Source organism: Gorilla gorilla, chromosome 11, assembly GCF_029281585.2.
Source record: "Gorilla gorilla gorilla isolate KB3781 chromosome 11, NHGRI_mGorGor1-v2.1_pri, whole genome shotgun sequence".
Taxonomy (NCBI): Eukaryota; Metazoa; Chordata; class Mammalia; order Primates; family Hominidae; genus Gorilla; species Gorilla gorilla.
In genome coordinates this window covers 77,260,394-77,276,083 of record NC_073235.2, presented here as the reverse complement: position 1 = coordinate 77,276,083, position 15,690 = coordinate 77,260,394, and the positions used below count along the sequence as shown (strand labels likewise).

General features: G+C 39.6%; 1 protein-coding gene across 5 annotated transcripts in view; it reads left to right on the top strand.

Annotated features, from left to right (window-relative positions):
- The window catches only part of CHN1 (chimerin 1), a 206,667-nt gene extending 194,835 nt beyond the window's left edge, over nucleotides 1-11,832 (top strand). For all 5 annotated transcript variants that reach the window (XM_055379201.2, XM_031008772.3, XM_055379198.2 and 2 more), the window contains 3 exons: nucleotides 2,331-2,468; nucleotides 9,520-9,625; nucleotides 11,036-11,832. In XM_055379201.2, the coding sequence (XP_055235176.1) occupies nucleotides 2,331-2,468; nucleotides 9,520-9,625; nucleotides 11,036-11,207 (416 nt within the window). In that variant the 3' untranslated portion in view covers nucleotides 11,208-11,832. The remainder of the gene's footprint in view (nucleotides 1-2,330; nucleotides 2,469-9,519; nucleotides 9,626-11,035) is intronic.
- The last annotated feature ends 3,858 nt before the right edge of the window (nucleotides 11,833-15,690 follow it).

The following is a 15,690-nucleotide window of genomic DNA, read 5'->3' as shown; positions in this document are numbered from 1 at the left end:
ATAACTTCTTCTTTTTTATGAGTTGTAAGTATTAAACAGTCAAATTTCAGAATATGAAAGAAGTATAAAATTTAACTATGTTACCAATATTTGAGTATCCAAGGCTGGTCCATGTTCACCAAAATACATACAGAGCAATTACATTCACCAAAAATGATAGAGAAAAGAGTAGGATCTATACCATTACAGATTTCAGGCTTCTCAGGCTTGAGTTAACCCACCTTACCCTGCCTGTCATCCATGCCCCCCTGGCATCCTCATCACCATCTTCGATGAGCTGAGTGAGACCCAAGCCCGGACTCAAGTGTTGGGGCCAGAAAGCTGAAAGAAGCTTTAGGGGCCTTCTGTGGGGGACCCATCAGCCACTGTAGGAGAAGGGGCCCAGTCAAAGAAAAGCTCAGTGGAGCTTAATTTTCTTAGCTAACATTTAAATTAAGATTTGCTTCCATGGTTCTCCAATTTGTCTTTGCTTCAAGGACTAGAACAAGGTGGTTCCAAAGAAGACCTGTAGCCTTGAATACAGGAAGTAAAGGAGTAAGAGTTAGTGATCTTTTAAAGAACCACTTTCCTTTGCGAGTACGTATTCTAGTTCTATCACACAAACCTCTCCCATTCACAGACCTCTTGTGGGCAACAGAGGCAGAAAGCAAAAATAATTAAATATTCATTACCAACCTGAGGGAAACTAGGCCAGCCCAAGTATGTGATAAGAGCAAAGAAAGGGAGGTGAAGTAATGGTGTATTCACTCCAAATAAGCATCAGGAAGAGCAGTCCTGAATCCCTGCTAGGTTGAATGGGAAGAAGCATCTCTTTACTCTGGAAGCTCTGCAACTGAGCATGTCCATTCCCAGCCTCTGGCTATGAGTCTCAAAAATAAATTCACACTGACAAAGAAACTGAATGTTCCTATGGACCCCAGAGAGCAAAGAAATGACACAGTTTCCTCTATGGAAAATATGAGACAACCGTTTTGTGACCTGAAAACACCAGTAACAGATTTTAAAATTCATGAAGAGCTCACCTTGGCTCCCTGTAGCCACACTGCTGGGGGCCAGTCTTTGGCCTCCCAAGGATGTGTACCAGCACTCATCTGCAAGATCTATAGTAATGATGCAAAGGATTTTAACATGGATTACAGGAAACCAGTGACTCGGATCATTAAAATCAGTTCTATATATAAATGCTGCCCAATTCCATGCACGTTTGAAGGAATAATCCTATACCTTTGAATAAACAGAGCAAAATAATTTGGAGTAATTAAGGATGATCACTTCTGAGAGGCATAAACCTCAAGTAATGAGATCCAAGAAAGAAGACAATATCCATAGGATGCTGGAATGAACTCACTTAAGAGCCAAGGTGAAAAGGCAAGTTTGGGGAAATCTTCCCCAGCTTAGGAAATAGTCACTGAATGGAAAGCTGACTATTCTGAGGTCAGCAGTTGCCATTATACCTCTGCTACATTTTGTCCTTTGGTGGAATCACAGATATTTATGTGACATATACAGTGAGAGATCCATGGTCAAAACAAATAAAATCTCATCAGCTTTACCCCAGAAGAATCCTAGTCTGGTGGAGGCAAGAGCAGAAAGTAAAGAAACAATCAAAACAGAGATGTTATAGACGTCTTGCTGATATGGTATAGCCCTACTTAGAATGTAGTATGTGGATATCAGATTCCAGGATTTGTTTACATTATTTTAAAACAGAAAATAAGTAAATAGATAATACAGATGGAAGAATATATTTGTGTATTTGTGTATACTTACTAAAAAGCAGGTTTTAAAAGAACCAGTTTAATAACAACGTACATAGTAAGCCCCGGCATGTTACTCTTTTAGGCTCCTAGCTTGTTTAAATCTATTTTCCATTGTTTGGTTAACTCAAAAATATTAAGCAGCTACTATATGCCAGGCACCATGTCCTTCAGAACATTTATAGAGCATAGACGAGGTGCCATGAATCCTGCCGAGCACTTTAGATATGATGGTTAACCATGTACGCTTGGTCCTTGCACTCATGGAGGGCTCACTTTAAATAATAATCACACAGTGGCTATTGATTTTATTTTAATAAGGGCTATAAAGGAAAATATTAATAACTGGGGAGTTTAACCTGTCTAGTAGGGCAGGTAAGGCATGCTGGAGATCAGAAGAGGCTCTTTCACAGAAAATTAATCATTAATATGTAACGAAGCACACTAAATTTTACGTTAAAAACTGAAGAATTGCTAATCTTTAAAATCTGATTTGTACACAGATATGTCATTCATTAAAACAGTGCTGTGAATCCAGATATTTACTTTTATTTCTTTCAACATCCTTAAAAGATGGTGAGAAGGCAGATATTTCTGTGAACATGTATGAAGATATCAACATTATCACTGGTGCACTTAAACTGTACTTCAGGGATTTGCCAATTCCACTCATTACATATGATGCCTACCCTAAGTTTATAGAATCTGCCAGTAAGTATGAATGCATGTATTTCAAATAACCTGACAATCTCCTCTTGGTAATCACCTTCCTGGTTTTCTGGCTAACTTGAATGCATTTTATGAAATGTTTCCCCTTTGCCTCTCTCTATGGTTAATATACTTACAAGAATTTTGCATTGTTCTCTAACGTAGATTATTTTATGACTTAATACCATCAGAAGCTTCTTTGTAATGTGCTAAACCTCATTTTCCAAAATAAGGCTTATACCAGTGCTCTTTAGATGTAAGCCAATGCTTTTGTAAAATAAAATAAAAATGAATAACTGGAAAAGTAAATTAAAAAAACAAAACCAGGCTGGCAGTGGCTCACGCCTGTAATCCCAGCACTTTGGGAGGCTGAGGTGGGCAGATCACCTGAAGTCAGGAGTGCAAGACCAGCCTGGCCAACATGGTGAAACCCCATCTCTACTAAAAATACAAAAAATTAGCTGGGCGTGGTGGCACGCGCCTGTAGTCCCAGCTACTCAGGAGGCTGAGGCAGGAGAATTGCTTGAACCCGGGAGGCAGAGGTTGCAGTGAGCTGAGATTGTGCCATTGCATTCCAGCCTGGGCAACAAGAGCGAAACTACGTCTCAAGAAATAAAACAAAAACAAACAAAAAACCAACTATCTTTTATTAAATTCAGCAAACATAAAATTTCTATCAGATTACTATATGTTTCTAAATTCTTATTCTCAGTTTCTGTGCTTGTATAAATTAACTCAGACTATTAACAGCAAACTGGCACTGGCCCACACATTGTACTTTAAAAAGCACTATTTTATATCAAGAAGTTTTTTTTAAATTCTAGTTGAAATGAAAATGAGAAAAAGCAAAGGTTTATTTGTCAAAGTTCATTTATGCTGTAAAAATCATACTTGTAATTCACACTTCATTTTTTAAAGAAGGGAATTCTTGTTGGTTTTAAGTATTAGCATTACTGGTTTTTTTGGAAAAGACAGGCTATTTCTGTCATTTTGCTTTTCTCTCTTTAAAACCATATGTTGTCTTCATCTTTAGATGATAACATCACTTCCTTAGTAACACTAATTTGCTTTTTGACTTGGGAATTTCATGAAGTACAATCTTTCTTTGTTCTAAATTTTAGTTTCTCTCTCAGGGCTTTTGTAGAGGATTTTTGTGGTTAGTTCCATGGAGGCCTGATTTCTTGTGGGTCAGCTCAAGCTCCCATGTAGAGAACAGCTGTGAGAATTACACTGATTTCTTTCAAAGCATTAGATTAGAAAGCATGAAAAATTCTAGGTCTCTTATGGACGCAGTGCTGATCATGAAAATTTGTATGAGGGATCTCACACGTCCTTGTCTCATGGGGCAGACATTTCCTCTCCAGTTAAGCCTGATTGCCACTCATCTAGAAAGCAACACACACACACACATACACACACACACACAGATAGCCCGTGAAAAGCTGCCCAGTCCACAGTATGCTCTGATCCCGAGGACTCCGATCCCACTGAAAGTGGGTAAGCTTCCACTCTGGAAGTAAAACTGAAGCTTGGCTCTATGCCTAACTCTGGGGCACACAATCAGCAGAGGACAAAGCAGTGATGCAAACCCAGGTTCTGAACTCCACACACCGCCATATCTAGGAAGAAGTAAAAGTCAAGCCTCCTCTTGGATTTCGAGGCCTTTGTCCCCACAATTCCAAATGACCTCTCCTTCCTTCCCCACACCCACCTTAGCTGCTGAAGAAAATCTCTCCTTTTTATTATCCTTCCAAATCATTTGTCATCGTTATGGAGTTTCTGAAACAGCCTTCCTGTCCAAAATTAGCAAGCCCCCTTATCTCACCCCTCAGAGAACTCTGGAAACCACATCATAAGAAAGAAACTTTCGGAAATCAAGGTAGAAATTTCTCCTTATAATTTCAGCTATTTGGATGTCTGATTTATGAATGACACCAAAAACCCTGGCATAATACCAATATATAATATAAACGTTTGTTGTACATGTTTAATAGCGATATCTTGTTTGTGGAATATTGTGTCCTTGTACACTCTCTTCTGGCAGTAGAGTCTGTTTCATTCTTTAGATGTGCAGATACGGCCATTCTCTTAAAAGGCAGATAAGGAAGATGAGAGAAATTAACATTTATAGAGCATAGACGAGGTGCCATGAATCCTGCCGAGCACTTTACATCCATGATGTAATTTTAGAAAGGAGATGTGATGGAGTATCAGTAAATTGTGTAAGATCACATTGCTCACTAGGGGAGGCGGCAATGGCATTCACACACACCTCTAAGGTCAGAGCCCTTGCTTTACCCACTCTGTCACACTGCCTGGCTCACTTGATAGAACAGGCAATGAGACTTACACAAGGGAAGAAGGAAGAACCCCTTTCAAACAAGGGACAGGGTTAAATGATCCTTCCTAATGCGGATATATTCTCCAAAATTTTTTTTCTCAGCTCCTAAAAATGTCTCTGGCATTTATTAGCATCCTTTGCCAACAAAATATCAGAATTTACATTAAACCTTTCTTCTACAAAAGCTGTTTGAGCTCTGCTTTTGCAGCTTTCTTGAAGGAACCTGTAGCTTAAAAGCTGGAAGGGGGTGACTGCAAGAAATGAAAAAGGAAAGCAAGGGTGGAGAAGGCCAGGTCATCCCATGCTACAGCTGGAAGTTCTTCCAAAGTCCCCGGAAACTCCCTGATGAACCCACCTGAAGTCTGTGTTCACTCACCCCCACCTTCCTCACTCCCTCCCCCTGCAGTTAAGACATTGCTGCCCTAGAATAAAAGGACAGGTGCTTGTCACAGAGCCTCCAGTAACCCAGCATTATGGATGCTTCCTGGTCACGATGGAAACAGCACTGCCAAAGTTGAGCTCCCTGTGGTAATGAGGGGAGAAATCTTCCTCTGGCCAAGGATTCTGAGAACTCTGTTCCCAGAGCAGCTTCAAAAAGCTACATGTCTCAGTGTGTAACCTTGAGATCAACTCAAATAAAGCCCAGGGTTCTTGGTCCCAAGCAACTTGAAATCTCTGGAAGAGAAGCCTGGGAAGGAGAACTTGTTAGTATTTCCTCAGCTCTGCCACTGAGCTGCCCCTTTTGCTAAGTTTTAATCTTCTTGTATTCAAGTTTCTCTGTGTAAAATTAACTAGACATACTGTAGAAGAGCTTTTAATTAGATCTTTATGGGCTTAGAGTCTTTATTTCCTTCTCCGACAATGTTCACATTTTCCAGATCCTTCCAGGCCCTCCTCTAATGCCATCTGCTCTTCCCTGGACCTCTCAGCTGCAGACCATCTTTCTCCTCTGATTCCCATCACCTCTACTTGGACATCTTTACTGCCTCCTTCCTTCATGCTGGAAGGTTGTAATTACGTTTTGTCTTCATTCTTCACCGGAATCCCTTTTAAAGGGAGGAGTTCTTGCTCATGTTCCTTTTCCCACAGTACCTGTGATAGTCCCTTACTTACGTAATAGGTATAATAAATATTTGTTGAATAAGTCAACTTACAATTTTATATTGAGAACTGTAGGATGTTAGAGTTTGCACATATTCTAAGGGGTCATGCAGCTAGACTGTCTTCTATAAAACATTCTTTTTGAAATATTTAGTTGCTGCAAGGCTCACTCACTGCTTCCAGAGGCAGCCAGTCCACTGGTGGACAGATGTAACAGTCATGAAGCCCTTCTGTGTACAACAGAAATCTGCCTGTTTTTATTTCATAACTCTCTCCCATTGGCAGTGTTCTTGACATCACCCTTTTCCATGTGTATTTTGTATATTTGATAACTGATGATGGTCATTCATCTCTGAATACATTCCGTCTATTTCTCTCTTAAATTATGCTTCTTATAGCTAAAGAGTTGTGTTCTATAAAAAATGGTAATGGGTAATACTTTTGTAAGTGGAAGAAAAGGAGAAATGAGTTCTGGAGAAGAATGTCTGCCAATTTGATCTCAGTATATTCAGTGCATTTTGTCATTTGTTTCCAAATGTATATCTCCAGCCTGGAGATGTAAATGTCCTCTCCCTGAACACCAGATTGATCCACAGTCAGCATGTTCATTTGAATGCCTGACAGGCATCTCAAATGGAACTTTTCTCCACCAAACCTCCTCCAGCCACAGTCTTTCCAATCTCAGTTAATAGAGGCCTCATCCTCACTGCTGCTGAAGCCAAAAACCTGGATCATTCATGATTCTTCTGTTTCTCATGCATCCTTCATCAGGAATCCAATGAACTCAACCTTCAAAACATACCCAGAATCCAACAAATTCTTATTACCTTCATTGCTACCCCCTGGTCCAAGCTACTGTCATTCTTCACCTGGATGTTTTTAATAAGTACTGGAATGGTGTCTCTGCTTTTATTCTTTGCCTTCCACAGTCTGTTTTCCACTAGGCAGCCAGAGTACAGATAACTGAAAAATACATGTCACATCATGACCTTTCCTTGTTGATAACCTTCCCATTTCTCTTAGTAAATGCTAAATCCTTAAAATAGCCTACATCCCTTGACATGATTGAGTGCCCTGTTGCCCTTCTGACCACACCTGCTAATATCCCCCTCTTCACTCACTCTACTGCAGCCACAATTGGCTCCCCACTTTTCCTCAAACATTATAGGCATACTCTTCCCTCAGAATCTCTGCATGGCTGCTCCTCCACCAGCACTGTCTTTCTCCAGATCTCCACATGGCTCATTCCCATTGAGGTCTATCCTGATCACCCCACTTAAAATTGCAATGCCCCCAACACTTGCAGTGCTTATCCTGCTGTTTTTCCCATCGCACTTGCCTCATTCTAATAGAGTGTAACTATAATATATCATATTCATGGTTTATTGTCAGTCACCCTCAGTAGCAAGTAAGCTCCCCATGTGCAGGAGATGTTTTTTGCTCACCCGACAACCCTATCTCACAGTTCTCCCTACAGAGATTAACTGTGGAAATTAAAAGGAAACTGGGTTCTTTTTTTAATTTCCAGATTTGTGTAGCTTCAAATTAATTTATCCTGTAGTAAAAACTAGAGCTGGGTGCAGTGGTTTACACCTGTAATCCCAGCACTTTGAGAAGCTGAGGCAGGAGGATCGCTTGAGCCCAGGAGTTTGAGACCAGCCTGGGCAACACAGTGAGACCTTGTCTCCACAAAAAATTAACATTTAGCTGGACATGGTGGTACACACCCACAGTCCCAGCTACTTGGAAGGCTGAGGCAGGAGGATCACTTGAGCCCAGGAAGTCGAGGCTGCAGTGAGCCATCATCATGCCCCTGCACTTCAGCCTGGGTGACAGAGCTGTCTCAAAAAACAAAAACCCTAACTAGTGGTTTTTATAGTAAGTGGAGTATTCGTCTTTTATTCTAGAAATTCAATGATTAAATTTCAGTATCTGAGCTGGCACTACTGTTATAAATTGGCACTTTTTAAAGGCCCCAAAGTTCAGAGACCATACATTTTTTATCATGGCAAAAAGCAAATACATTCTTCATTCAAAGAAATGAGCCAGGAACTGTGAGGAAATTTGAGGTAGAGATTGTAAAATGGTCAAAATCTGTTTGAATTAAAAAGCTTCAGTCATTGTTCAGTTTCTGAAATTTATCAAATCTGCTTTACCAGTGCTAGGAAATTTTCACATTCATCTTAGGCCAATTTTTACCTGACTTCAATTCATTACTATTGAGTTGGTTTGTTTTATAAGTTAGAAACACTAGGATTTTTTATCTTGTGCATTCTGGTCAGATGTAGTCTTCCTAGCATTTCAAGGCCACCACCCTGATTAGGACTCAGCAGCATGGAGTCTCATTGAAATTACCTTGAAACCCACCTTTTTTATATTCCCCCCCAAGATGGATTCTTGCTCTGTCACCCAGGCTTAGAGCACAGTGACGCAATCCTGGCTCACTGCAACCTCCGCCTCCTGTGTTCAAGTAATTCTCCTGCCTCAGCTTCCCAAGTAGCTGGGATTACAGGCACCCGCCACCACGCCTGGCTAATTTTTGTATTTTTAGTAGAGACGGGGTTTCACCATGTTGGCCAGGCTGGTCTCAAACTCCCGACCTCATGACCCACCCCCCTCAGCCTCCCAAAGTGCTGGGATTACGGGTGTGAGCCACTGCACCTGGCCTAACCCAACTTTTAAAAGCACCCCATCTTTTGACCTTTGAGTAGAAGCAGGAATGTACTGTGGTGCTCTTTTTTGAGATCACAGAATTCCAAATATGTTAATTGTTTTCAGTTATACAAATGACTAATGAATTGAATGCAGTCTGATCTCAAAGGAATGTGCTGGGTTTTTGTTCATTTGGAACTAAAACATTCAAATTAAGATGGTTCCCTTCAAAATTTACACCCTTGGAAGAGTCACATTTATTTCAGGGCTCTTGCCATCAGGCAAAACACTCGGAAGTGCCATCAAAGTCTGCCATGCATTCTTCTGAATGTCTGAGTCATAGAAAATGTGTGCATTTTGAAGGTAGATTTGATTTTTTTATATAAAACAAAGTAATTTAAAACAGTGTAATGAATCAAGCAAGTAAATGTTGGATGGTACATGTTTTGGTTTAAAAAGAAAAAAGTATGAATATCAATTAATAAGACTTTCTTGGGGTCATAGTGGGTAATGGAGTGACATGGTTAGTATACCATTGCTGAAAAGGGGTTTTCAAAATATTTTAAGCAATGTACCATTCTATAAGTATTATTCTAAGGTCACTTCATTTGAATGTATAGGTTTTTATCTGTGTCGACACGTCTGAATTTTTTGTAGTTACATCCTGTATTCAATGTCCAATTTCGAAAGTTGTCAGACTCCAAGACACTCAAGTGACAAAACTGGATGTTCCCTCCATCCCCAAAAGTCCAAGTAAATAGTGTTGCCACATTGAAACTAAGAGCCTTTGGAAATCTGGACTTGAACCTTAAAAATAATTTCCGAAGCTGTGGACAAGGAATTATGAGAAAGCATTTCTTACCAGTTTCAGAGCATTATCACAAGAATAGAATTCAGTGAACCATTTGTATCAGTTTTGTGTTATTTCTTTTCTTCTTGGTATTCGACTTGCTATTTTAGAAATTATGGATCCGGATGAGCAATTGGAAACCCTTCATGAAGCACTGAAACTACTGCCACCTGCTCACTGCGAAACCCTCCGGTACCTCATGGCACATCTAAAGAGGCAAGCTACAGACTTTGAGTCTTACACTTGTATTGCATCCAAATTTTAAGGACAAAATGAAATGAAGGGTGAAAGGACAAATAATCTATTGAATGAATAAATAAATGCATAGCTATATTGTCTTTTGTGAAATTGCACTAGTTGAGAAGGAATGCTAAAAATATTTTACACTACAATACTGAGTGCAGACTTGATTGTGTTATAAATGGATTTGCAGTTCCAGTATATGTTTTCAGATATGCTAGAAATACCAATATTCTGCCAAGGACATGCACTAATTTTTGTGGAAAGATAGAGTTGTGGCTGTAAAGACACTTGCATAATAAAGCAAGAAGAAAGCAACTTGCAACTTGCAAGGCAGCTCACTTTTCCTATCTTCTTGCTCCAAAAAAAGCACTTCAAACTTGGTGATAGGATTTTCGATTATTGAATTAATGTTGCCAACACTGCAAACTGATGTAAAAAGTGGTGGAGTAAAGAAGTAAGGGATAAAGGGAGGAATGGAAAACGAAGTATTTCAGTTAATTGTGGTTTGATGTTTTCAGGCGGTAGTCATGCAGCTTTACTCCCTACTTGGTCACCCTCGATCTCTATCAGTTGAAGCAAAGATTTCCAAATTACATGACCAAGTTTTAGTGGTTTTAGGTTTTCAAAATATAAAACCAATCAGAAACAAAAATATGTGGCCAAAGGCATGAGTTATATAAAAATGATATTTTAGTCACTCATGAATGTTTACATTTTTCCTCTTTAAGAGCACCATGAGTTAAAACCTTTGTTTAATGTGCTTACAACTTCGCTTATAAACTCAGGATTGCTTCCTATTGGGATGTAATTAAGTGTTCCACACTAAAACAGAGGACTAACTCTCAAATGATATTTTCTGTGTTACTGTGCAGTGGTAAAAAGCATATAAACACATACCCTCCCTGACGATGGTGCCTACCCATAGCCATTGCTTATTACTGTCGCTGCTGTTCTCTTCCTAGACACTTACTCAACTGTCTACTTGCAAAACTACTCTATAGCAAAGACAGCCAGAGTGAAGGGAGGGTGGGTGGATTAAATCAAGGTGACCCAGTTCCTTCTCAGCTATTTGCAAATGTAGGTTTAGAACTATAGGCTGTAGGTGGGCTGTGGCAGGAGGATCCATAGATAGAACTGAATCCATACAGTGCAGCACATTAACTCAGGCTTGAGCCTCAGTGATCACCACAAGTTTAAATTATCTCTTGACATAATTTACTTTAAGGAAAGTCAGTACTTTGAAATTACAGAGAAATAACCTAGTGGAAGAGTTGATAAGCGGACGCAAACTTTTATTGTGAATCTTGTTGTTTTAGTGTTCAAGCACAACGAAGAACATATGGCTTACACAAAGTCATTTATTCCTGTACTTGCATTTTTCAGAGTGACCCTCCATGAAAAGGAGAATCTTATGAATGCAGAGAACCTTGGAATCGTCTTTGGACCCACCCTTATGAGATCTCCAGAACTAGACGCCATGGCTGCATTGAATGATATACGGTATCAGAGACTGGTGGTGGAGCTGCTTATCAAAAACGAAGACATTTTATTTTAAATTTTTAATTTGAGGGGAAAAGAAATGTTTTACAGATGAAGGAATGTTTTATAGTAATTTAATTTGCTCCTGTAGCTGCATTATTTCTTGATTAGAGGTTTGGGCATATAACCAGATTAAAGTGAAGGAACTTTCTGTTGTTTTTGTAGCACCGCTCAGCTGTCTTGTAAAACAGTGAACACACGCTTTCTGGTTCTAGTAATCCTGGGTGTTTATCACGTTCAGAGAAACTCAAGCTATTGCATGATTAGCCCCCTATCTGGCAAGGAAACCCCATACAGAAGAAACAACAAACCTGCGCCTGCACCGCCTCTGCGTCCTGGGTAGTCTGTGCTTGTAATCCAGCATGTTTCACAGAGTAAGCCTGTTGTGACTTTGCTTTTGGGGTCTATGTCATTGGTTTCTGATGCTTGTACAAACACGCACACACAAATGGATAAAACAGCACCTCTGGCTGTTGCATTACCATAAACCATATCACATGCCTACATTTTGCAAATGATTTCTGGTTTCTCTTAGTTCTTCTCTAACATAGTACTTTCTTTCCAGCAAAAGCAAAATGTGTTTTCAGATTTGTTACTTTAATAAAAGTTATCCATACCAATAAAAAGTGTACAACACAGCATTTTCTGTCAAATTATTATTGGTTTTCAGTTGTAATTTGGTATTTTTTCTGGCATGCGTTTATTAATTTATTAAATTGGCTTTTAGAAATAAAAAATATTGATAGCTTACTTTTTTCTCATAAGAATATTCGGGAAAGTGTGTTTGGCCATTTATTAAATACTGAGTACTTCTTCTGACCTCTTTTGTTTACTGTTAAAAGTGATAAGCTTCTAAAATAATCATTTAAAACTGCTTACAGTTAGAACAACCATTAATTCCATTTATTTTTCTTCTTATATTACTCTGGCAGAAATCTAGAAAATATTTTCTTGACATACTTTTTAATGAGAGGTTGGGCAGGAGTTCCTACCAGAGCTCTCAGAAGAAGAAAGAGGCTAACTAAAAAGAGTAACTTCTTCTAAACATTTGGTTTGTCAAAAATATATGACATCAACATGCATTGAGCTGACAATGCTGCCTGAGAGATGAGCCCCAGAGGCCAACCTGGTGGCTGGAGAAGGGGTCTGCAGCTAGGGGCCAGGAGCCCAGATTCTGGGCATGGTACTATCACTGGCCACCTGTGTGGCTTGGAGCCAACAACCCTCCAGAGTCTGTTTCTGTGCCTATCAGATGAACACCTTTCTAGAACGAAAGTTCCATCCTGTTTTCAAATTTTTAACAATAAAAGACACATGTTCAAACTTTGAAGATTATTCCAAAAATAATGGGAACCAATGAAAATATGGAGTGTTTTCATATTTTTGCCCCTAGGCTATAGTAGGAAATTCATAGTATGCTTTCATTAGTCTTGATATTGAGAAAAGTACGGTTTATTCAGTAGATATTCCATCTCAGCTCTCCTGTCAACCAGTCTCCTGTGAAGAACACCACTGCACTGAGCAACATCAGGTACATAGATTGATAATGCACAGATATTTATATAGCATAGAATGTTTTTTTTAATGGAGGCCACCAAAAGGCACTAAACACCAAGGCAGTGCTTTGGACACATCAAACACAGTTCGTATTTCTGAGAAATCTGATCAAAGAAATCTGTCCCTGGGTTAAGTAAACCAATTGGACTACTATGTGCTCATTGCTGAAGTCAGTTTTCTACAGAGTTTTACTTTTAAAAGAGAAATTCAGTTATAAAGGAGTATGCTTTATTAGAATGGATTCACCATTTTTTCCTGAGAAGAGAGATATTCAACTTTAGAGCAGGCACTTACTAGAATTAGAGGTATATTTGGAGCAGAAGGTCATAGTAAATAGGAAGCAGATGTTCAGAGAAAGTTCTGAGCAAGTCTTCAGACAAAGTTATTGCTTAGTGGCTCTGTGAAGAATGTGCTTGGCATGTTTTTACACAGAAGGATGTGTGGTTCATACCCTCAGGATGTATAGATAGAAATAACAGCCACTTCATCTGTGAACATGCTTGGACTGTTGGGTGACACTTCCTTGAAGAAACAATTCCCAGTTGCCCAGGGTGGGTTTTGCTCAATAATTAACCAGAATCTTCTACACATATCTTTCTATGACCAGTGGGAGATTTCTTAAATCATGACTTTTTATGATGAGGCAGATGTTTCTATTTCTAACACAATCAGGAGTGAGAGAGGGAACCAATAAACCTCTCCACCATCACCCACGGATTTGGCAGCACTACAGATACTCAGCCCTGAATGCTAAGTGTCTACATCTTCTCAGTTTTCTATATATCATTTAATTATTGCAAAACCAGAGACTTCCCTTTTACATTATTTTGTCTTTAAATGCCAGTTATACCAGCTGACCAGAAGAAGTAGTCCTTCGCTGAATTGAGATTTAAAACGTTTCTGTAATTGGAAGAATGGATATTTATCAAGATGTTTCTGGTTACTTGATGAGCTCAAATAGAGGCCTGCTGAATAAATTAGGTTCAGGGTTCCGATCATTCTTTTTTTTTTTAAATTTCTTTTTGTTAGTTTTTTGTCTCATATCTTTTGTTTTGAGTTCTGATCATTTTAAATAAAATAATTTACAGGCACTGCCCCAAAGCTGATTATAGATTATGGTCAAGTCCACTAAAGGATCAAAAAGTGTTTTTATAGCTTGATTTGCCCATAACAACTGCAAGACACTCACATTTGTCCATTAGAGCTGAGCCAAACTGGTAGTGCCCTTCGTGTATGTCATCACCATGCGTCACACGCCTACTGAACATCCAGGTTGGTTCTGCCCCTTAGCTAGCATGCATTGTGGTAGAGGGGAATGCAAAGAAGTCTGGCATCAGCAAGGATCTGTCAGCCTAATTTTTAGAGATCTAGTTCTCACTTGCATTATATCTAAAAAAAAAAAAAAAAAAAATCTGCATCCCTTGTAGCATCTCTGCTACTCATTCCGTACACAGATCCTGTGTGCCAAGCACTGTGCTAGAACTTGGAACAAGATTGGTTCTGATTCTTGAGGAACTCATGGGATCCATTTGGACTAGTCACAGTTTAAAGTACTGTAAGCCTCAGTGCTAGATGTCAATAGAAAGCTACCAGACAGCGTGGATGGATTTGCGTTTCTTTGGGAAAAATGTGAGTTCACAAGTCATACCCTTACAATTCCATTTGATACTTTGAAGTTGACCTTAAACATTCATTTAACCGATAAGGAAAACTCAGAAATAAAATGACATCACACAGAGCCGGTGTAAGTCTGTTTGGAAAAATCAAAAGCCTAATGTTTAGCTGCCCGTGCCTTTGGGCGAGTGTCATCTGGAATGGGACACCACCACATGAAAGAGCTACAGTATCCTCTGCCATGGACTCACTAGTCCCTAACTTCCTGGCATCAGATGAGGATAGATGATGATGCTATCAGTTCCATTGCATTCTGGCATACTTACCTCATTTTAACCAATCCCATGCAGTTGATGGTCATTCTGAAACAAGGGATGGTCTCAACCTGACAGCTCAAAATCTCCCTGTGGCATATATATATTTGGTCTCTGTCCTGGCTCCTGGCCTAGAGCTCCTAAAACCCCTGGAATTTCCAGGGTGATAGGAGAGTCTTTTGTTATTTATAATGATCCTTTGTACGTACACCAGACTATATGCTAATGAGGTGGCTTAGGCTGGGGCCCTTTGATAGCCTCACAAAGGTTATCTTTGGGCTGGCCATAGGAAAGACCAAGTGATTAGGGGCTTGGAACTTTCTCTCCATTGACCACCAGAAAGGGGAGGGAGAGGCCCAGAGATTAAGCTCTGTAACAAACAACTAGATTTGGTGAGCTTTCTGGTGGGTGAACACATGGAAGTGTCAGGAGGGGGCACACCCCAGAGGGCATAGAAGCCCCCACCCCTCTTTCCATACCTTGTCCTGTGCGTCTCTTCTATTGGGCTGTTCCTGTAGTATCTTTCATAATCAACTGGTAAACATAAGCAAAGTATTTTCCTGAGTTCTGTGAACTGTTCTAGCCAATTAACAAACCAGGGGAAGAGACTATAGGAACCCCTCATTCATAGCTCAGCACAAGTATGGGTGGTTCCCTGGGACTTGCAACTGGCATCTGAATTTGGGCAGTTTTGTGGAACTGAGTTTTTTAACTTGTAGGATCTGACACTAACTTGAGGTAGAGAGTGTCAGAACTGAATTGAATTGTAGGACACCTAGCTGGCGTCTGGAGAGTTAGAGAATTTGGCGTGGAAAAAACCCACACATCTGGTTTCAGAAGTTCTGAGTAAAAATATCCCACTCACCATTTATCTAAAACAGGCTGTGATCATCTTCACATTTCCCAAATAGTAATGAAGGAAAAAAACTTAAGTTGATGTTTTCTCTTGGTTTTATATAATCAGGGAATTAATCCATTAGCAATTTTAATGAAGGTTGTATTAATACTTTCATT